Source organism: Abrus precatorius, unplaced genomic scaffold (genome assembly GCF_003935025.1).
Source record: "Abrus precatorius isolate BTA unplaced genomic scaffold, Abrus_2018 Scaffold8, whole genome shotgun sequence".
NCBI lineage: Eukaryota > Viridiplantae > Streptophyta > Magnoliopsida > Fabales > Fabaceae > Abrus > Abrus precatorius.
This window is the reverse complement of record NW_020874428.1, coordinates 24,955,260-24,979,048: the sequence shown is the minus strand read 5'-3', so window position 1 is coordinate 24,979,048 and position 23,789 is coordinate 24,955,260. Positions and strand designations below refer to the sequence as shown.

General features: G+C 33.5%; 2 protein-coding genes and 1 pseudogene across 2 annotated transcripts; all 3 read right to left on the bottom strand.

Moving 5' to 3' along the window:
* Positions 1 to 5,332: 5,332 nt before the first annotated feature.
* On the bottom strand, positions 5,333 to 8,638 carry LOC113846382 (receptor like protein 26-like). Its single transcript, XM_027474562.1, has 2 exons — positions 8,271 to 8,638; positions 5,333 to 8,120 (listed from the first exon to the last, which is right to left on the bottom strand). The coding sequence occupies exons 1-2, from the start codon at positions 8,563 to 8,565 to the stop codon at positions 5,494 to 5,496; spliced, it is 2,922 nt and encodes a 973-aa protein (XP_027330363.1). The 5' UTR covers positions 8,566 to 8,638; the 3' UTR covers positions 5,333 to 5,493.
* Positions 8,639 to 14,647: 6,009 nt separating this feature from the next.
* On the bottom strand, positions 14,648 to 17,683 carry LOC113848140 (receptor-like protein 6). Its single transcript, XM_027477530.1, has one exon. The coding sequence runs from the start codon at positions 17,681 to 17,683 to the stop codon at positions 14,648 to 14,650; it is 3,036 nt and encodes a 1,011-aa protein (XP_027333331.1).
* Positions 17,684 to 19,545: 1,862 nt separating this feature from the next.
* On the bottom strand, positions 19,546 to 22,327 carry LOC113874522 (annotated as a pseudogene).
* Positions 22,328 to 23,789: the final 1,462 nt, after the last annotated feature.

The following is a 23,789-nucleotide window of genomic DNA, read 5'->3' as shown; positions in this document are numbered from 1 at the left end:
ATATAAATATTACAATAATAAAGTAATCTAAACATTTTTTTAATGTATCACATTTTTATATAATTACATTTATGAGATTTAAACTCATAAGTTAAACTAAAGATAAATTTTGAAGCAAGTAGGATTATTGTAGGCTACATACAAACGACCATAAGTTAAAATAATTTTTGCTAGTTGATTCACGTATTTAATAGTATAATCATATATTAAATTAAATTTTAATCTTTATTTTTAAATGAAAAAATTCTCAAATTATTTTAGGTCAAGTGACTTTTCCTATATCACATTTTAAGAATATAATTTTAAAAGTTAATATATATTTTTAATAAAATTATTAATTACATAAACTACTATGCTAATAAAACGTGTAGATAAACTTACTAGTATGAAATGTATAAAAAATAATATTGTATGTTTTGTTTGTTAAAAAACATATTTATCATATAAAAATTACAAAAATTATTTAGTAACCAACTATTTTAAACAAATCAAAACTTTCAATATCATATATTAAATACTTGTACACCCATATTTTCATGGTCATGCAGTAAGTTTAGTTGAAATCTTTAGTGACAAAACACTGAAGATTCACTTTGATCTTATCCTTTTTATCAGATAGTGTAGTAAATTTTTTATCTGTTCATTATACCATGTGTTTGGATTCACGTTAGAAAATACGTTAACATGGATCTAATTAGTAACGCTGAAATAAACACCACTCTAAATATATTTAAATGGAACATGCCAATAGTATGCTACTTGATTTACGTTAAGAAATTATTGGTTTCTGAGGGAACTGTTTCATATGAGATTATACAGCAGTTGGGAGACAGCCTTTCACTCAGTTGGGACAAGAGAGGCCCAATTTAGTCACATAAACTGGTGCATGTTTGGGAAGTTCTTGATCATTGTTGAAGAAATGATTGAATGTGGAAAGGGAAATGAGAAAAGAGAGGCGTGACAAAGAGACAAGGAAACTGAATGAATGTGTTAACCAATCCTTGTAATTTCTCTTGAATTGTTCGTTTTGTAACCAATAAAGGGGTACCCATGATTTAGAGTTGCAAAACACACTATATCAACCTCACTAGGAAACACACATCATGCAATTTGAGTGATCTGACAACATCGACTCTTTTGCATTCACAATAATTTGAGTGCCTTTGCCATGTTGATAATTTGTTGTGGTGTTGAAAGTTTGGCAACAAACCAGAGACAGGAAAATGTTAGAGATGTAATAAAGTCATTCATAAATTTTCACCCACAAATCTAAGCTTTTTAAGAAGAGTTGATTCTTGCTAAAATGACATTTTTAGTCTCATGTAATGTTTGTGTGTAACCTTAAACTTATTTAGCTAGTATAATTTTTTAATTAGTCCTAACCTTTTTATTACAGTAACATGTTAATCGAGTCTAAAACAGCACATCATAAGAAAAAAGGGTATTTGAGAAAGCGTCTATTGATACTTTCTATGTATCTATTATCACTTTGATTTAAGATCATGATGAAGTTTAATGACCTCTTGTTGGTTAAATTATCCCTAGTCATGAATCAATCATTCCCTTAAATCCATTCATATCAAATTATCAATACTGTTGAGCCCCTGGATCTAATTTAAAATTTTTAACTTCAGAGCTAAGAGTCAAAGACTTAAAATAAATATGAGACGATTTATAGAAATGCAAATTGTTCTTGGGTTTATTCTCTGATTCTAATTTTACCACCACACTGGAGTAATTCCCAGCTGATTTTTTCAAATGTATCATTGTGAATCGAAAAATTAATACACAAACTTTACTTAAACTACTGTTTCAATTTGTGACGTCCCAAATCCATGTGGCATTGATCAGTATTCTTTTCCGAGATTATCAGGATCAACTATGTCAACTTCAATGAAATTGATTTTAATTTTATTTAAAATATTCATTAGATAAGATTTTGCTTTGATTTAACCTATTTTTGGGAGATATTTTAACTTAATTAGTCCACTATTTTACTTGGTCAAACTTATCTTATGAATTAGTCAACACAATAAATTACTATTTATTTTATCCTTTTTATGTACGATCCTTTTTTTTCCATTTATCCTTTCTTTTAACCTTTTCTCCCACTTTCTTCCTTTTTTACCTCTTCTTCCTTGACTCCTCACTCAGATTTGTTTAACAAAATTTTATTTCTACCAGTTTTGTCACAACTGTTCATTAAAGAAATTTGCATTACTAAAATTTTATTATGTGTTGCAAATAAATTATTGAGAACAATGTTATCACACCTCCCAGGTTATTAATCTCATTCTATTTTCTTCCATTTTTGCAACATTATCTCATGCACACTTAATTTTTGTGCAAATCTTGTTGTATTACTGTTAAAACATCACCTTAAGAAAAATTAGCAAAACATGCTATGTAATAAGTCAACAGTTCTTTAAAAAAGTCAATTGTCGTGAAGGTAATTAATATCCTCACTAGCTCCATATACCTTTCATTAGGACCACTAATGATTTATTTGGAGTTGTAGTTACTATTCATATTCATATTATTTCACGCCAGAAACTTGAATTATTGGCAGTTGTGAAATGATAGCAGAGTACTTTTGACAAATCTTTTAATGCCATCACCTAAATTTTCGTCGAGTTCACATGAAATTTATCCAGTAATAAAAAATGTTAGAAAAGAGTGCAGTGTTACTATTGTTTTTTCATAGAGTTCTGATTTTTACATGTATCTACTGGACTTTCACTTCTCTTTTACCTTATATTTTTCCCTTCTTATCATATATCAAATCACTCATCATATCTTTCACTTCTCTCACTAAATTTCAAGAACAGTGCCAGTGTTTTAAGTTTGTAAGATTTCTTTTTTCAAATTAATGCAACCAATAACAATTTTTCTTGAAGGAGTTTATTTCAGAAAAGAAAATCATAAATATAAGTTTGTTACCCAGGATGAACCGATTAATTCATGGTAAAATTCCTATAAAGATACCTGCTACAAACCATATACCAATGAAACGTGAATATAATAAATCAGAATCTCTTAAATCTTCTTAAATTGTATAGATGTGTAATTATGAAGAATTGTATAAATCAGAATCTCTTTAAGTTGCTGACATACCACATATTATTCGATCTACAATAAGCTTTCATGTAGTGGAAAGACCTAGTATGTATGTAAAGGGCTTGCAATTCCTACATTATTAATTATTCATTTCCTGAGTTGACATGGAAGATGATGCTTGCTCACTAAATTTTTGGATGAAATAATCCTGAATCATTAATGCTGTATTGCACTTGGTTATACAATTGCCATATATTCATCACCAATGCTGTAAATGCTGGCTACTAAGTTTTTAATTTTTGCACCTAAGAATCAAAGTCTTTGAGCCAATATCAAGGGAAGACCACTCACGTTGATGCTTTTTAGGAGACATGAGAGGATGTCTAGAAATGAAAGCACAAACATCTCCCTCATCTGTAACTGATTCTTTCATTTTATTTTGGGTTACACTATCTGCATCTAATGTTTCCTCAACAGTGCAATTCGTTGCACATATTTCCCCCCTCATGCCATAGTCTATGAAAAATTTGTGATACACAAACTTCCCTTCATACATTGCACCAAATAGTGATGTCCCAAATTCTTGTGACATGAAAACATGCTGATTAGTGTTTTTTGAGGCTATATCAGGATAAACTAAGTCAACTTCAATATCTTTTTTCCGGTACAGATACAGTTGAAGAAATTTTGAACTCGAGTTCCTTTGTTTGTATGCAAATTCTCCTTAGTTCGCTGTTAAAGTGTTCCACCTTCAAAAAGAGTAGCATGTTGCTGAAGACATGCTTTTTTAGTGGCTAAAACAAAGAAAATATCTATTTATTCCATACATGATAAGGGAGACTTGCTGAATCAGTGTCGGCAGTAAACTCTACAAATCCTGAAATGATTGGTCCCCTGCTTCTTTTCTCAGTGGCATTCTTGATGAGTCATTGACTCAGAAAATTAAAGGCTTTTGGCATATTTCAATGAATTAAATCTTTAAATTTGTACAATTAATTGAAATATTCAATAGAATGTGTGAATGCTGAAAATTATTGATGAATCATTATTGTGACGGCTATTATTTGAATTAGAAGGAAATTAACAATTGAACTTAAAGAACAGAAGTTGAGTTGCTGCATGACACACTTGTGGTGACATGGACTTTTGATTGTGGAGACATAGTGCTAACAGAGTATATAAAAGCAGAATTTTCTAAAAAAGATGATATCTTTATTTTTTTGTCTTTTATGATTCCAGAGCACATAATTTTAGGTTTTCGTACATTTTTTTGTGAGAATGTCAGCTAGGACATTCTTCTTCTTTACTATAGGATTTTGATGAGAAGTTGGGTTGCATCCCTTCTTTTTTCTTATTTTGTAATGGAACAATAGTTTCTTACATTTTATTTTCTGCTGTAAGCTTTTTCTGTTGAATATGATTTTATTTTCTGCAATATATTTCAGTTTTATTTTCTTTATTTCCATTATGTCTTGCTAAATATCTTGAGGTTGAAGAATGATGAACTTATTCTTTTACCTATTACAATAAACTAAGCATTGAATGTAACTCAAGATATAAGTTTCAATCTAATATTTTGATTCTGAATTTAATGTCTCTCTATTTTACGTTGATAAAAAGGTGTTCATTGTCGAAAAGTTGTGATCTTTCTTGAACTGGAACCAAAATGCTTATTATAAATTATTTAGGAATAGAAATTTATAATGATGTGGTCATTTAGGTTTTAATCTTAATGTTAGACATTTTTTGTTTTATCTAAGGGATTAGGAAGTTAAATATGTTTTAGAACAAATTAACTAAAGAATTGGGGTTAGATATTTTAAAAACTTGACCATTAGATTAAGTTATATTTTGGGTTATATATATATTTTATGCAAAGAAAAAAAGATAAGGAATTCTGAACTCAACCTATCTTTTTAATAGATTTACAACTCAGTTCATTAACTTCTTTAGTCATATACTGCAGTTTTGTTTCATTAGTATTTAGTTCCTTACTTCTGAAATTTTCATTTCCATAGTTAATTATAGCTTTCCAGCATTGCATTTTTATATTTTACATTTTATTTAATTTTCCAGTTTATATTACAACTTTGTTCTTGACTCAATTAGTAATATTCTTGTAGTTTGGTACTTAACATTAATTTCTATGAACGATAAATCTATTTTGTTACTTCAACGATTTGGTGCATTTGCCAAAATGTTTATCAATTTCTAATAAAATGATGATTAAAGGTTGAACGCGTGAGTAGTGACAATTTACAGCACATAACTTTAACTTAAAACGAAAGCAGTTGATGACTAATTATATGTACTCTGTTGATATTGCTCCTATTGAGAGATGATATTTCATTCCACAAACACAGAAGTTAAAATTACAGAAAAATCACACACATACACTAATACATAAATACACACTTAAAAAGGAACCATATTGACCTAACTTATTCCTCTACGATTTGCACGGGCTCTGTTGTCGTTTTTCCTTTGCACTCTTCGATTAGTCACACCTTCAGCATATCTCGCAAGGCATTGTGGTTTCCCAGTCAAGAATACCTTATATCCCAAGAGCAGTCCAAATACTACACCACTTGCATATCCCATTACCACGGGTTTCCAGCCAAATCCTGATTCTTGATGGTCAAAAGTTGAATGTGGTGGCAATTTTTCATCATTATTGCAGGATTTTGACAAAGGAATTCCGCATAGCATTGGATTTCCTCCATAGGAATCATTTTCAAATGTATTAAACTGTCTACCTGTTGGTATGATTCCCTCAAACTGGTTCTGTGAAAGGTTCAAAAATGAGAGAAAATTCAAATTTGTCAAAGCTATAGGAATCTCTCCTATCAACTGGTTCCATGAGAGGTCCAACCATTCCAAATTTCTTAAATTACCCAAGGATTGTGGAACGGTACCAGTGATTCTGTTGTGCGAAAGATTAAGTCCTTTAAGAGATGTTAAATCTCCAACGACTTTTGGAATTTCTCCTTCAAACATGTTCTTTGACAAATCAATAGCTGTGAAAGTAGTTAATATCCTCACTAGCTCTTCAGTTTGACCTTTCATGATGATCACTACAGATTCATTATAGTTATATGAACCGTTGTGACTCACATATTTCAAACCAGTTTGGCCTTCATTCCCAATCATCATTCCCTGAAAGTTCTTGATGTATGAAGCTGGCAAGGGGCCACTAAAATTGTTATTGGAGACATCAAAAATCTTCAACTTGGGAAATGGATTCTTGGCATTTAAACTAGCAATTACACCATGAAGTTTATTTGATCGTAAACTGAGAACCTGTAACTCTTGCTGAGTTTCTAGCCAACTGGGAAATGTATCCTCTATGTAATTGTCTGCAAGGTCCAAAACTTCAAGATATGTGCAGTGCACCAAAGACTCTGGAAATGTTCCTTCCAATTGGTTGCCATTCAATTTTATAGTCTCCAACGCATTTCCTTCACAAAAGTTTCTGGGTATTCTTCCATAAAAGTTGTTCATTTGCAAATCCAATACCTTGAGAAAGCCAAGTGTTCCTAGGCATTCTGGAATCAAGCCTGTTAAATTGTTGTGAGCCAAGTTGAGTACAATGAGGAAGCTTACACGGCATACTGTTGAAGGAATGTCTCCAGTGAAGTTGTTATTCGAGACTGAAAAGAATTGAGTGACATTGGGAAGGATCGGAAGATCTCCTTGCAACTGGTTGAAACTGAGATCAATATACAGAATGTTCTTCCACGAGTGCAAGAGCTTCTCATGAAACCATTTGGGAATGTTTCCATGAATTTTGTTATGAGAAAGATCTATTGTTTTCAGATTTGGAAGCTGTGCTAAGAATTGAGGAAATCTATTAATATTACAGAAAGATAAATATAATCTGTCAAGTGTGGGTATGCTGTAGTCAATACTGTCATCGATGCTGATATTCAGAAAACCGTTTCTTGAAAGATCGAGCGCTTCTAGATTTTTAAGCTTTGAAAATTGGTGGAAGTTCACTACACCACTCAAGTCAGTTGATGACAAAGATAGTTGAGTAAGACTTTTGAGTTCAAATATTGAATTTGGAAAATTCCCTTGAAGTTTGTTACGAGAGAGATACAAAATTTCCAATGAAGAATTTGAAAATCCACTGATTGACCCTGTGAGCTGGTTGTTATCAAGAATCAAGGTTGACAACGAAGGCAAAGAATAACACCAATTCGGGATGGTTCCATTTACCATGTTATCAAACAAAGATACTGCTCTTAACTTTGAACGTTCAGTGATTTTACTTGGAATCGGGCCTACTAAGTTATTAGAATCTAAAATTAAATCAGCAAGTTGAGGTAGATGAAACAATGATGATGGAATTAGACCACTTAGTTTGTTATTGGAAAAAGTCAGATTTTCTAATTTGGTGAAGTTGCCAAACACGTCTGGGATGCTACCACTAAAATTATTATATGAAAGATCAAAGAAAGTGAGATGTTTAAGGTTTGAAATTAATGATGGGATCTCACCGTTAAGGTTGTTACGTCTGAGGATTAGAAATCTTAGTTGAGTTAGGTTCCACAAAGATAGAGGAATCGGTCCATCAAATTGGCATAACATGAGATTTAGGATGTTAAGAGGCTTCAAGTGCCCTATGGAATCAGGAATTTCTCCTGAAAAAGTGGTGTAAGAGAGATCCAAGTACCTTAGGGGAGTGGACCAATTGTACTTTGGAAGTTCACCATTTAGGCCTTGATTATAAAACAAACTTAGTTTTTGAAGGTTGGGTAAAAAGAATATGTCACTTGGCAAATTACCTTGCAATTGGGTTACTTGAAGACTAAGAGTGACCAAAGAGGATGAAAAGTTCCTTAGCAATGAGAAAGAGCTCAATCCTATTGAAGACATGTCTACAGCATCCAAACAAAGCTCCCTTAAACTTGTTGCATTATGAATGAGTTTGTTCCATGTGAGTGGATCAAGTCTCATTCTCAAGTACATGGAGCCAAGATAATTAGGTACTCTCCAATCAGCACTGAGATCAAGTGACACTAATTTTGACAAGTGAGAGATTGTGGAGGGAATATCTCCACCTACAAAAGAGGATGATAAATTTAGATGCATGAGATTCACAAGATCACCAAATCCATCATATACTGAAGACCCATAAAAGAGATTATAAGCAAGGTTGAGTTTGTGAAGGTGCTTTAGCCTGAAGATGGTGCTGTTGGGATGGAATTCACCTTCAAGATTAGAGCAGCTAAGGTCTAGACCAATCACGTGACCCGACATAGGATGGCACGTGACCCCACCCCACTTACAACAATCTGTACCATTTATCCAAGTTTCAGTCTTGGAAGAAAAAGAGGTACTAGGAATCCAATACCAATACCCTTGTGATTGATTGTTGAGAGAAAGTGAGTTTTTGAATTGAAGCAAGGCAGAGCTATCATGATGTTTGCATAATGAGAAAGTGTAGGAAGGGAATTGAAGAAGCAACGTAAAAAAATATGGCAATAGAAACCAAACCATAGCCATGTAAAAGAAAAAAATATGGCATCAATATGATATTGTTTTTTTTTGAAGTATATGAAATAAGAGAATTTAGGATGCAATTAATTAATTGATAAACGTCAATATATATAGCCAACCCACCTTGGCTGTGGAGTGGGCTGGGATGAACTATTGTCCGTTGCCGTACGACCTACGTAATTGCAACCAAAATTTAAATATCTTGTGCAAGAAATTATAAATACTATATTAAGGACTTGGATAATCCACCCCCTATATTACAATGACATATAAACAGTTATGTCAACATGACGAATATAATGACAAGTAAATTATAATATGATGATATTTAACTTGTGTTTTAGAAATTATTTGTTAGAACTGTTTTGTTATGTGAACTAAAAAATTTGACACCTATATGTGATACTATATACTATTTTTTATGTTTGCATTTAACAAAGGCACCTCAAAAGTAGAGGGGACAAATAAATTTGTCTTCCTAAGATTGTTCTAAAAACATTTCTAATTTAGATTGGGTGTACTTAGTTGGTATTTGTAAAATTGGTTTTGAATTAACTTAATTTTGTTTTTGTTGAATTTATTTTAATTAAAAGTGAGTTTGAATTAGAAGTAATGTATATTTACAAAATTTTCTATTTAAAGTAAGTTTATAATAAAACTTAGCATAACTTTTTTAACTCAATATAAAAGTGACTATTGTTGGCTCAAATGTAAGTTTAGAGGTAACTGAACTTTCTTCCCACATTCTAGTGATTTTTGACTCACAAAGATAAAGGACTGGAATCATATAAGAATTGGATTAAGTATGCTATTGAACTCTTAGTTGTTAGAAATAGGATAGAAAAAGAAAAATAGATTATGTCTTCAAGGCATGAATATACACTTTCTTTTGGGCTTAATTCGCCCCCAGTCCCATTAATAATTTAATTTGGATGCAAAATGAGTTTGATAACTAATTTCCTTTAGGATATAGTGAAGAACTTTAAATGTTTTGCACTTTCATAACTTAAGCTGTGATAATTTTGTCTGATATCTCTTGTGCATTAAATATAAGACAAATGAATTTGTAAATGCCTTGGGAGAGAATGAAGTGAGAGTTAAGTTTTTTTTTTTTTTTAATGTATCTGTGATTAGAAAATACTTCTATTCATATACATTTTGTGTTTAATCCTAAAGAGTCACATTAATTTAATTGATGTCTTTTAATGAAAAGTCACACCATTTCAAGTGTTACATTTTCAATGAATGGTAGTCACTCCTTTTTACTTAATGTCTTACATGAATACCTTTATCTTATTTTAATTATACTACTCATGTATGAATAAATACCCTGTCGTTTTGATTAAAACAAGATTGTTCTTCACAATGAAATAATACGATTTTTTATGAATGGAACGATTCAATTATAAAACAAGACAACTTTTTATTCAAATTAATTATTATAACTTTTTAGCTAAACCAAGAATAACAACTCTGATCTTGATATATTTTTGAAAATCTCACACACATTTAGAGGGCCGTGTCAGTTTCAAAGCATACTCCAATCGTATAAAACCCGACTTTTCAACCGTAAATATTACTTCTTTTGCGAAGAGACTGCTCTTTAGCTCTAGCGGGGGAGGCATGGATTTTTTCAACAGTAGGTACCACTTCACATGATACCTTTTGCATGTTGCATTTCTAGCTTATCTCACAACAATATCCATTTATTAGCAACCACAAAAAAATTTGCTAAGATCAAAGGAAACAAAAACGTAAATAGTATCCAGAAAGGGAGACTTGGACTTTTTCAGCACACTCCACTTCTAAATTTTTTTTGCGCTTATCTCATAACAATATCCATTTATTAGCATCCACAAAAAACGTTGGTAGCATAAAAGGAAACAAGAATGCTAATAGCATCCAGAAAAGGGCACTTGGACTTTTTCAGCCATACGTAGTACTCAAGTTGACTATCGAGTGTAATTTTATATTGGAAAATTCTGAATAGTACAAAACAAGTTTTACAGAACTGCATACGACCCACCGTGATTCCCGTCAAATAGTCACTTTGTTTTTCATTTTCTTAATGTTTACGGTAAAAAATGACAATAAATAATCTAAAGATCAATTTAAAAACTGGATTAAGTCCTCTTTAAGTTCTTTTAAGTGTGTTGTTAACGTAACAATAAAATGAACATCGCATATTAAACAATTTAACAAGAATAGCGAATATGAAACGCGTAAAACTGAATCACAACGTAGAGGTTCTTTACAAAATCTGCTAAATAGGAAACAAATTGCAGAAAAAGAAACAGAAACCAACAAAAAAGCTAGAAATAGACTGCAGAAAGATAAATGTGCAGGAAGGTAAAGGTGCGTGAATGTAAACGTATGACTCCTCACAATAGCGAACAATGGCCATCGTGAGTCTCCTTGTAGCTGGTGTCTGGCGCGGTGCAGAGTTTCAGCGTGCAGAGAATTTTAGGTGCGGTGTCAAGGTGCAAAAAGTCGTCCTCTGTAAAATAGTGCTTTGGAGTATTTATAGGCAGGAAGACTACCACTGTTCTCCTCCTTTTGCGGGCACTTCTTAGTAACTACCTTCAACTGTTGATGCCCATTATCCACGATTGCTTGTGATTGTGGTATTGGTTGGGGCTTCTTTCATAACCGCTATCTCCCACGATCTTCTTTGCGTAGTGTTGAATGTTGATGGCTGCTAGTAACCGCTTTTGGATTTTGTAGTGACTTGACCTGTCAAGACTTTTGTTTTTCTATCTTTCGAGTGTTTCTGAGAGAAATCTAAGAGGCTCATTTAGTGTTATGGCCTTAGAATAATTTCTCCTTGACTTATTTTTTTGAGCAATTCTGGAGTTTTGAGAGCTTGTCTTGGTCTTGTGAACTTAGAATATTTTCTGACCATTTCCTATTTTTCGAGCAGTTTTGGGTATAAGGGACTTGGAAACTCGTCTAAACTCTTCGAAAAGGCTTTCAATTTTGTGGACTTAGAATATTTTCTGACCTATTCCTGTTTTTCGAGCAATTTTGGGTGTCAGGGACTTGAAAACTCCTCAAAAAAGCCATCAGTTTTGTGGACTTAAAATATTTTCTTGTCAGTCCTGTTTTTCGAGTAGTTTTTGGTGTCAGTGACTTAGAAACTCTTCAAAAACCCTCAAAAAAGCTTTCAGTTTTGTGGACTTAGAATATTTTCTTGTTAGTCCTATTTTTTAAGCAGTTTTTTAAAGAAAAATCAACGAGGTGACAAAAACCTCTAAAATAGCTTGAAATATGTCCTTTTGATATGAAACAAAAAAGTCTTAGATAACTTTTCAATACTTCTCAAGTTTAGACCTGTTTTTAGGCTCCTTCTAGATTCTCAACATTTCGTTGAAATGTAGCTTTCTTCAACGTGATTTTTAACTTAGAAAATTTTCCTTACCCCAAACACTTAACTGGAGTATTACCAATTAAAACGAAGTCGTATGTTTCATCACTGTTTGGTTCAAAAATTTTCTAACCAACAAGCAAAGCTCTTTTATATTAATTCCTATATTACTGATATAAGTAAACTCCTATGAACCTTCTCATGCGATAAATATAAAATCTGTCATTCGTTATAAGATCCCACCATATAACATGTGGCAAAATGATATTACTATGTTTAAAGTGAAATCAAGTAAGAGGGAAGTGCAGAAATGATTTTACTTATGCAAGTCACTTCCATCAATAGAATTTTTTTCTTTCAAATTTTTTATACCCCATCGATCATTTGTGCCCTCACTCTTTCTCACTAACCACTAATTAAAATAGATAGATGAGTCACGGGTGAGTCCAATGAAAATTTTTTGTTCATGACTGTAACTAGTAACACCAATTAAGAGGAGGGTAAAGATAATTAAGTATATGGTTTGATGTATGTACCAAAAAAAAAAGTACTAATTTATTCTGATTTGTGGCCTGTCATTATCAGCAGCTAAGTTTCCTTGGATCTTAAAAAACAAGTTGTGTTGTTCTATGTTGAGCTGGAGGCAAAAATAAGTTTCCTTATTAGATATCTTTGCTGCATAAAATAATCAATGAGTTCCCACCACGATAAGCACCATCTAATGAATTAGTCACTCTTTAATTATCAACTACTTTTCATCTATTGTTCAATGCCAGTCTACCACTAGGGTCATTGCAGGAGTGTTCTTATTGTGTTGTCTCAAGCATAAATATCAATACTGAGCTATAGCGGTGTAGCAAAATAGAGTGGCGACAGTCTGCTACCAAACCTGTTACAGCGGAGTGTTTTCAAGTAGCGGTCGTAACAGCTGCAATATGTTTTTTTAGTGGAAACCACATCATCTTTTACTAAAGATAATTATGTTCGAGCTACAGAGAAAAATTAATATGAGCAGCAAAACTTGTCATAACTGCAATATATAGTGGTGCTAGAGTAAATTTTTTTCAAAAGAAATTATTTTTACCCTAAAGAAAACATTGTTTTGGAAATTTTGTTTAGGGACAAGATTGTCACTTCTCTTCCCCTTTTTAGAATTTCTAATTCAAAGTTTTAATTAGAACTAATTTTACATTAATTAAATGAAAAAATCAAAATGATTTTTATTTTATTTAAAGATTTATGAAACAAGATTTTAACTTGATTTAATCCATTTTGAGATATTTTTGTTTAATTCACTACTCTTATTTGGTCAAACTTTTTATCTTATAAATTAGTCAATATAATAAATCACTACTTTTTTTTTTCCACAATAACTTTAATGTTTGAAGGAGATTCCTCGTCAACAAGTGTGATATGTACATATAAAGTATAGTGAGATATGTACCAAAAAAATAGAAGTATAGCCGTCGGTGTGAGCATTCAGCAGCTGACAAGTTTCCTTGATCGTGAAAAACTATATATATTATTATATATGTTTGTTGAATTGGAGCCATGTTTCCTCAATATATTATTATATATGTTTGTTGCACTATTATTAATTAGCAAACAACTATGAATATTGCCATGTAGCAAACAGTAAATCTGTCTTCATTATATGCGTTCCATTTCATATGTTGCCGGGAATCAAGCATGAAGGCCAGAGTTCCAAAGACAAATAGATGGGTCACATATTTTGAACATTAGCAAGTTTCAAATTCAATTAAAAACAAAGAAAAGGGAAATGCAGAATAGCTTTTACTTTTGAAATTCATTTCCATTATTAACATTTTTTTAAAATTCACTACACCCCATGATCCTCTATTTGTGCCTTTACTGTTTCATACTGACCTCTTATTAAATCCTAGAAGCACGAGTCACATGTGAACCCAAAATATAATCGAGCTTTTTTCATCACTGTAATTAAGAGTGTCAATTGAAAGAAGACTACAAATATAGTGTTATGTATATACCAATAATAAATAAAAGTGTAGTCTGATGTGTGAACTATCAGCAGTTTTTTTCTGTGTAAAAAGTTGGTTAGAAGTTAAAAAGAACCTAACCTATGCCAACTTTTCTTTCAAATTTAGGTCAGCTACGTTTGGCAAATCCAAAATACAATAACACAGTTGTACATTCAATTTTGTAAACCTTACTCCAGAGACTGTACATATATGTTCGGAATAAAATGTTGATTTTGTGATTATTAAAGGATGAAATCCGGGAATTTCCCTTGACGCCTATGCGCTTATTACTCAGACATTTTAAGGCGAGTTAATTACTTGAAATGAAAACAAAAGCAATTGATCACAAATTTATATTATTTGCACGACAACTTGAAGAAAATCACTTAATACTGTTAGCACCAAAATTTAACTGTCAGTTGAGGATATTCAGCTAAATGATTGGTCCCCTGCTTCTTTTCTCAGTAGCATTCCTAATAAAATGATGATTTTGTGATGACTAAAGGTTGAATGCGTGAATTTTCCTTGATGCCTTTGCAGTGACAATTTACAGCACATAACTTTAACTTAAAACGAAAGCAATTGATGACTAATTATATGTACTCTGTTGATATTGCTCCTATTGAGAGATGATATTTCATTCCCAAACACAGAAGTTAAAATTACAGAAAAATCACACACATACACTGATACATAAATACAGTTAAAAAGGAACCATATTGAACTAACTTATTCCTCTACGATTTGCACGGGCTCTGTTGTTGTTTTTCCTTTGCACTCTTCGATTAGTCACACCTTCAGCAAATCTCGCAAGGCATTGTGGTTTCCCAGTCAAGAATACATTACATCCCAAGAGAATTCCAAGTACCACCCCAAATGCATATCCAACTGCCACAGCTTTCCAGCCAAATCCTGATTCTTCATGGTGAGAAGTTGAACTTGGTGGCAAATTTTCGTCCTTATTGCAGGATCTTGACAAAGGAATTCCACACAGCATTTGATTTCCTTCATAGGAATCATTTCCAAACGTATCAAACTGTCTACCTGTAGGTATGATTCCCTCAAACTGGTTTTGTGAAAGGTTCAAGAATGAGAGAAAATTCAAATTTGTTAAAGCCACCGGAATCTCTCCTGCTAACCGGTTCCATGAGAGGTCCATCCATTCCAAATTTCTTAATTTACCCAAGGATTGTGGAATGGAACCAGTGATTGCATTGTGTGAAAGGTTAAGCCCTTTGAGAGAATGCAGTTCGCCAATGACATTAGGAATTTCTCCTGCAAACATGTTATTTGATAAATCAATAGTTGTGAAAGTAGTTAATATCCTCACAAGCTCCATATATTGACCTTTCATTATGACCACAACAGAATCAGTATATAAACTGCTGTTACGCATATATTTCAAAACAGTTTGGCCATCATCCACGTTCATCATTCCTTGAAAGTTCTTGATGTATGACACTGGAAAGGGGCCACTAAATTTGTTACCGGAGACGTCAAAAATTCTCAACTTAGGAAATGGATGCTTTGTGCTGCCACAAGTAATGACACCATGAAGTTTATTTGATCGTAAACTTAGTACCTGTAACTCTTGTAGACTTTCTAGCCACCTGGGAAATTTATCCTCTATGTTATTGTCTGCAAGGTCCAAAACTTCAAGTCTTGTGCAGTGAGCTAAAGACAGTGGCAGTGATCCCTCCAATCTGTTGCCATTCAACTTTATAGTCTCCAATCCATTTCCCTCAGAAAAGTTCTGAGGTATGTTTCCGTAAAGGTTGTTCATTTGCAAATCTAACACCGAAAGAGAAGGAAATGTTCCCAGGCATTGTGGAATCTTCCCTGTTAAGCTGTTGTGAGCCAAGTTGAGTACATAGAGGGTACTGGCATTGCACATTGTTGAGGAAATGTCTCCAGTGAAGTTGTTATTTGAGGCTAGAAAGATGTCAATGCCGTATGGTGGAACTGGAAGATCTCCTTGCATATGGTTGAAACTGAGATCAATGTGTAGTATGTTCTTCCAAAAATGTAAGAGCTTCTCGTGAAACCATTTGGGAATATTTCCATGAATTTTGTTATGAGAAAGATCTATTGTTTGCAGATTTGGAAGTCGTGCTAGGAATTTAGGAAAACTATTAATATTGCAGGAAGATAGATATAAATCATATAATCCTTCAAGTTTGGGTATGGTGTAGTCAACACTGTTATCGATGGTGATATTGAGAAAAGTGTTTCTTGAAAGATCGAGATAGTTTAGATTTTTAAGCTTTGAAAATTGGTGGAAGTCCACCTGACCACTCAAGTTATTTGATGACAAACGTAAGTAGGATAGATTTTTGAGATCAAATATTGAATTTGGAAAATTTCCTTGCAGTTTGTTATTAAAGAGATACAAATATTCCAAAGAATAAGATGAAAATTCACTGATTGACCCTGTGAGTTGGTTGTGCTGAAGGAACAAGTTTGACAATGAAGGCAACGAATAACACCATTGAGGGATTGTTCCACTCAACATGTTAGAAGACAAACGTAGATCTCTTAGTTTTGAAGGATTAGTAATTTTACTTGGAATCGGGCCTACTATCTCATTACCTGATAAATCTAAAACAGAAAGTTGAGGTAGATGAAACAATGATGATGGAATTAGGCCACTTAATTTGTTATCAAAAAGAGCCAAAAGTTCTAATTTTTCAAACTTGCTAAATACATCCGGGATTGGACCACTAACATAATTGGATGAAAGATAAAAGGTGGTGAGATGTTTAAGGTTTGAAAGTAAAGATGGGATCTCACCATTAAGGTTGTTGTTTGCGAGGTCCAAAAATGTTAGTTGAGTGAGGTTCCAGAAAGATAGAGGAATCGATCCATCAAATTTGCACCCTTCAAGACTTAGATGGTAAAGAGAGTTCAAATGGCCTATGCAATCAGGAAATTTTCCTGAGAAAGCTGTGCCAGAGAGATCCAAGTGCCTTAGAGGCGTTGTCCAGTTGGACTTTGGAAGTTCACCTGTGAGGTTTTCATTAGATGACAGTCTTAGTTCCTTAAGGTTGGGGAAACTGAGGATGTCACTACGAAAATTCCCTTGCAATTCAGTGAATTCAAGACTGAGAGTGACCAAAGAGGATGACAAATTCGTTAGCAATGACAAAGACCTCTCTCCAATTGAGGACAAGTCCACTGTGTCTAAAACCAGCTCCCTTAAATTAGTTGCATTAAGAATGAGTTTGTCCCATGTGGATGGATCAAATCTCATCATTGTCCAACTCCTACTGAGATCAAGTGATACTAATTTTGACAAGTAAGAAATTGTCGAGGGAACAACACCACCGATGTAAGATTGTGATAAATTTAGATGTGTGAGATTTACAAGATCACCAAATGCAGAATGTCTCAAAGGTCCATAAAATTCATTAAAAGCAAGGTTGAGTTTTTGGAGGTGTGTAAGCTGGAAGAGAGTGCTATTAGGATGAACTTTACCATGCAGATTGCCGCAGCTAAGGTCGAGACCAATCACGTGCCCTGACATGGGGTCGCATGTGACTCCATTCCACTCACAACAATCAGTGTCGTTTTTCCATGATTCTGTTTTGGAAGAAAATGAGGCACAAGGAAACCACTGCTCAAGTGAAAGGTCCACAGCAAATGAGTTTTTAATTTGGAGCAAGGCAAAGTTGTCATGATGGTTGCACAACGAGTAAGTGTAAGAAGGAAAATAAAGAATCAACAAATGGAACATAAAATATGGCAATAGAAACCACCCCATGCGGAAGAAATCTTGAGATTGTTCTTACTTTCCTGATGACACGCTTCCTTTAAGCTAGAGGATTTAAGGTACAAATACAACTAATTGATTAATTTATAAGCAATCTATCTTTAAAAGGTTTGAAATAGGGTGGTTCAATGAGCTTTAACTTAATTTTTACTCAATTCGAAATACTCAATTAACTAGTGACATATATATATATATATATATATATATATATATCACATACAATTATATTTTACAATTTAAGAAGTATGGGACTACAGTTAAAATATATTTAAAATGAATAATATGAATAAAGATATATTATCATGTTATAAAAGCATAGTATTGTTGACTGGGTCAATAAGTCTTACTATAACTAGTTAAAAATAAAATATTAAAACAATATATCTAGTCAGGTAACATGAAGTATAATTCGATCCCATTTCCAAAAAATAAACATTATTATTACTAGTGTTTAATCAAAAATATTAATAAAAAAGCCCACATTTTAGCTCAAACTCAAATATCATCACTCATCAGCTCGTGAGTTAACTGAGTTGTTTATGAATTGAGTCATGAGTAACTTAGGATATGACTTAAAAATGAGGGCTAAAAATAATAAAGCATTTTAGTAATGTTAAGACTTGGATTAGGTATGATATCAAGTCCAATGGGGGAGACTTGGACTTCAACCGTATGTAACCTTCAAGTTAGACAACTTTCCAGCTAGTTGCTGCTTTCTTGATCTGACAAGAATTTTCTTTCATTAGCATCCACAAAAAAGAGGGCAGCTAGAAATACAGAAGAGTAAATTGCTCTTATCTTGTGAGACTTGGATGTACTCCAATTGGAGACTTTAGTGCGTTGCAACAAAATAGTTAGGTAAAATTGAAGAAAATAGAACATTAATAGTATCCAGAGCCAGAAGGGAAGACTTGGACCTTTTAAACAGTGTTAGTATTCAGTACTAAAGTTGAATCACTTTCACGGATCTGACAAGTAAACTATTTGCTGGATCAGTAAACTGGTATGAATATTCTTGATAAATTTCTCAAGACAAATTGATTGGTCAGTGGTCACGTGTTTTGAACATTACTAAGCTTCAATTCAAATCAAGGAAGAGGACATTGCAGAATAGCTTTTTCTTTTGTAAGTCACTTCCATCAATTAGCATTTTCTCAAATTCATTGTATTAACCAATCCTAGATAAATGAGACACAAGTGAAGTGAGTCCAATATATAATTTAGTTGCTCATGACTGTAATGTAAAATTAACCTAAAAGGCTTTCAAACATTTACCAGAAAGAAATAGAAATAGAACTAGAATCACTGTTTCGAGCATGTTGAATGACAGGATCAATGACAATTTCATATATTCATTGTCGATCACCCTTATTAACAAGATAAAATATCGCAAGATTTTGTAAAGAGGCAAGGGCCACAAACATATTAGAATGAAACAATCTGGTTTGTTTACATGTTATTCAATTCAACATCACTGTGCACCCAAAAACATAAGAAGGGGCAATGCTAGACCACTAAACGTCAATAGAAATATCTAACCATACATAATATCACCGCTAAACGGGCATGTAATTCGACCTAAGAGGCAAACAAGAAGCTTGCTACCTAGGAAACATGGATACAACATTCAATTTTCTTGATGCTTATGCAGGTTGTTACTCACTGAATGTATGGCAAATTAATTACTTGAAATGAAAAAAAAAAATATATTGATCACAAATTTTTATTATTATATGACAACTTGAAATTGATCTCTTAGTAATAGAGCTCAAATCAGACTCTTCGAACAAAGAAGTTAAAATTACATAAAAACACGCAAAAACACATAAAAAAAGCATACTAAACTAATCCATTCATCCACAATTTGCGTGGGCTCTGTTGTTTGTCTTAATCACTCTTTGATTAAGCATACCCTCAACAAATCTTGCAAACCATAGGGGTTTTCCAGTCAAGAATAGAATATATCCCAAAAGCATTCCAAATAACACCCCAAATGCATATCCCACTGCCACAGCTTTCCAGCCAAATCCTGATGCTTCAGGGTGATAATTTGAATTTGGTGTCAAATTTTCATCCTTACTGCAGGATCTGGACAAAGGGATTCCACATAGCATTGGATTTCCTCCATAGGAATCATTTCCAAATGTATCAAACTGTTTTCCCGTAGGTATGATTCCCTCAAACTGGTTCTGTGAAAGGTTCAAAAATGAGAGAAAATTCAAATTTGTCAAAGCCATAGGAATCTCTCCTGTTAACCGGTTCCATGAGAGGTCCAACCATTCCAAATTTCTTAAATTACCCAAGGATTGTGGAACGGTACCAGTGATTCTGTTGTGCGAAAGATTATGTCCTTTGAGAGATATTAAATCTCCAACGACTTTTGGAATTTCTCCTTCAAACATGTTTTCTGATAAATCAATAGTTGTGAAAGTAGTTAATATCCTCTCGAGATGCCTATACTGTGACCTTTCATTGTGACCCAAAGAGAATCATTATAAAAGTAAAACTTATCAGTCATATATTTCAAACCGGTTTGGTCGCCACTTGCATTCATTATTCCTTGAAAGTTTTTGATGCATGATGCTGGCAAGGAGCCACTAAAATTATTGTTGGAGACATCAAAAATTTTCAAGCTGGGAAACGGATGTTTGGTGCCGGAACAAGTGATGACTCCATGAAATTTATTTGATCGTAAACTGAGTACCTGTAACTCTTGCAGTTTTTCTAGCCAATGAGGAAATGTATCGTCCATGTTATTGTCTGCAAGATCCAAAACTTGGAGTTCTGTACAATGTGCCAAAGACTCTGGTAATTGTCCCTCCAGCTGGTTTCCATTCAACATTATACTCTCAAGGGCATTTCCCTCAGAAAAGTTTCTGGGCATGTTTCCATGAAGCTTGTTCATTTGCAAATCCAACACTGAAAGAGAAGGAAACGTTCCCAGGCATTGAGGAATCGTGCCTGTCAAGTTGTTGTGAGCCAAATTGAGTATATAGAGGGAACTTGCATTGCAAATTCTTGAAGAAATGTCTCCGGTGAAGCTGTTATTTGAGACTGAAAAGGCGTAAATGCCACTGGGTAGAATTGGAAGATCTCCTTGTAAGTTGTTGAAACTGAGATCAATAACCTGAATGTTCTTCCACGAGAGGAATAGCTTTTCATAAAACCATTGGGGAATTTTTCCACTAATTTTGTTGTTAGAAAGATATAAATATTCTAGATTTTGAATTCGTGCTAAGAATTTAGGAAAAATATTAATGTTACAACCAGATAAATCTAAGGTTGTAATGTGGGGTGAGATGTATTCGACACTACTGTCAACGTGGATAGTTAGAAAACTGTTTCCAGAAAGATCGAGCACAAATAGATTTTTAAGCTTTGAAAATTGGTGGAAGTCCACAAGACCCCTCATTTCAGTTGTTGACAAACTTAAGCTAGTCAGATTTTCGAATTGAAAGATTGAATTTGGAAAATTACCTTGTAGTTTGTTATTAGAGAGAAGCAAATATTCAAAAGAATAAGTTGAGAATTCACCTATTGACCCCATGAGCTGATTGCCCCTTAGATCCAACCCTGTCAATGAAGGCAAAGAATAACACCAATCTGGGATTGTTCCATTTAACATGTTATATGACAAATCTAGATCGTTTAATTTTGAAAGTTTAGTGATATTACTTGGAATCGGGCCAACAAACTTATTATACGATAAAGATAAATATGAAAGTTGAGGCAGATGAAACAGTGATGACTGAAGCAGTCCGTCAAAATTGCAAAATGAAAGACCAAGTAGGTTAAGAGACTTCAAATGGCTAATGGAATTTGGAATTTCTCCTGAGAAAGCTGTTGAAGAGAGATACAAGGACGTTAGAGGAGAACTCCAGTTTGTCTTTGGCAGTTCACCTCTGAGGTTATGATTATAAACAAAATTTAGTTCTTGAAGATTGGGTAAAGAGAAGATATCACTTGTCATGTTCCCTTGCAATCCAGTATTCCCAAGATTAAGAGAGACCAAAGAGGATGACAAATTCATTAGCAATGACAAAGAGCTCCCTCTGATAGAAGACATGTCCACGCCATTTAGAGCAACCTTCCTCAAATTAGTTGCATTAAGAATGAGTCTTTTCCATGTGGATGGATCAAGTCTCATTCTCAAGTGGCTGGGCCTGGGATCAAAGTCGGTACTGAGATCAAGTGACATCAATTTTGACAAGCGAGAGATTGTGGGGGGAATATCACCACCGATAGAAGAGTGAGATAAATTTAGATGCTTGAGATTCACAAGATCACCAAATCTAGAATATATTGAAGACCCAGAGAAATCATTATAAGCAAGATTGAGTTTTTGGAGGTGTGTTAGCCCAAAGATGGTGCTGTGGGATGGAGTTGACCACGAAGATTAGAGCAGCTAAGGTCGAGACCAATTACGTGCCCTGACATGGTGTTGCACGTCACGCCATCCCACTCGCAACAATCTGTACCATTCTTCCATGATGGATAATATTGTGTAACATTAAGACCAAATGAGTTTTTGAACTGTAGCAAGGCAGAGTAGTCATGATTGTTGCACAAAGAGCAAGTGTAGGAAGGAAAATGAAGAACCAGCATAAAAAAATATGGCAATAGAAACCACCCCATATCCACAAAGAAGATACAGAGATTTTCTCTAAATTCGTATATTTCCAGTGTATGAAATTATTCTTTCGGAGTAGGAAAAAAGAGGATCTACGATGCAACTACTAATTGATAAATGCGAATTTATAGGCAATTATAAGGTTTCATTTGGAAAATAGTCTGTGGGGGAAGGAGAGAGAAAATGAACTTATATAGTCCTTATTTGTAAGTTTATAAACTAAAGAAACATGGTTTATAGACCTTTGGAAACTCTTTTAATTACATATTTTTAAGATTTTGTATTAAACGCCCCAACATTTCTTACTACTTAATTTTCATTATTGCTGTGATGGCTATTTGTTTGTTTTCATTCTTGTTTGGCATCGAATAAATTATCAAAAGTAATAGAGGAGCAAATTAGTGATGGATTTACTGGTTGGATTTACTGGTTGAATTTACTGATGGAGCAAATCTTCAACAAATATTTTATAACGTATTTTTTTTTATGGAATATCAAATAAGAAGATATGTATGTATGCAGACTGGAATCATATAAGACTTGGATTAAGTATGCAGTTGAACTCTTGGAGGGCCCCTGCAAAGACGATAAGTTTCTAAGTATACTCCAATCACATGAAACCCACTTTTTGTTATGATCCCATTGCAAGTGTAACAACAAGCTTGGATTTCTTCAACCGTATGTACCACTCCACTTGGAAATTTTTTTGCAGCCTTTCCTTGTCTGACAACATATCCACAAAAAAGTTTGGTAGCATGGAAGAAACAAAAACGTTAGGGGGAGACTTGGACTTTTTGAAAATTGATGAAAGTTCACAAGACCACTCAAGTCCGTTGATGACAAAGATAGAACAATAAGATTTTTTAGTTCAAATATTGAATTTGGAAAATTACCTTGTAGTTTGATATTAGAGAAATCCAAAACATTCAATGAGTAAGTCAAGAATCCACTGATTGACCCTGTGAGCTGGTTGTCATTAAGATACAACAACAACGAACGCAAAGAATAACACCATTATGGGATTGTTCCATTTAACATGTTATGTGACAAAGCTATAGTATTTAATTTTGTGAGTTGAGTGATTTTACTTGGAATTGGGCCAACTATCTCATTAATTACCTGATAAATCTAAATGAGAAAGTTGAGGTAGATGAAACAATGATGATGGAATTAAACCACTTAAGTTGCTAAACACATCCGGGATATGACCACTAAAATTATTACCTGAAAGATCAGAGGAAATGAGATGTTTAAGGTTCCACTAAGATTGAATTTGGAAGTTCACCTGTAAGGTTTTCACTATCTGACAAGCTTAGTTCTTGAAGATTGGGTAAAAGGAATATGTAGGTTGGTAATTTCCTTGCAATTTGGTTTGTTCAAGACTAAGAGTGACCAGAGAGGATGAGAAGTACATTGCATTGAGAAAGAGCTCAATCTTATTGAAGACATGTCATGGATCGTCTCTCA

Coding starts and splice junctions, on each gene's coding strand:
- LOC113846382 (XM_027474562.1), bottom strand. CDS start 8,565: ATGGCTATGGTTTGGTTTCTATTGCCATATTTTTTTACGTTGCTTCTT. Junction 8,121..8,270: donor TAGCTGCTCTAATCTTGAAG/GTGAATTCCATC, acceptor CCTCTTTTGTAG/GTGGAGATATTCCCTCCACA.
- LOC113848140 (XM_027477530.1), bottom strand. CDS start 17,683: ATGGGGTGGTTTCTATTGCCATATTTTATGTTCCATTTGTTGATTCTT.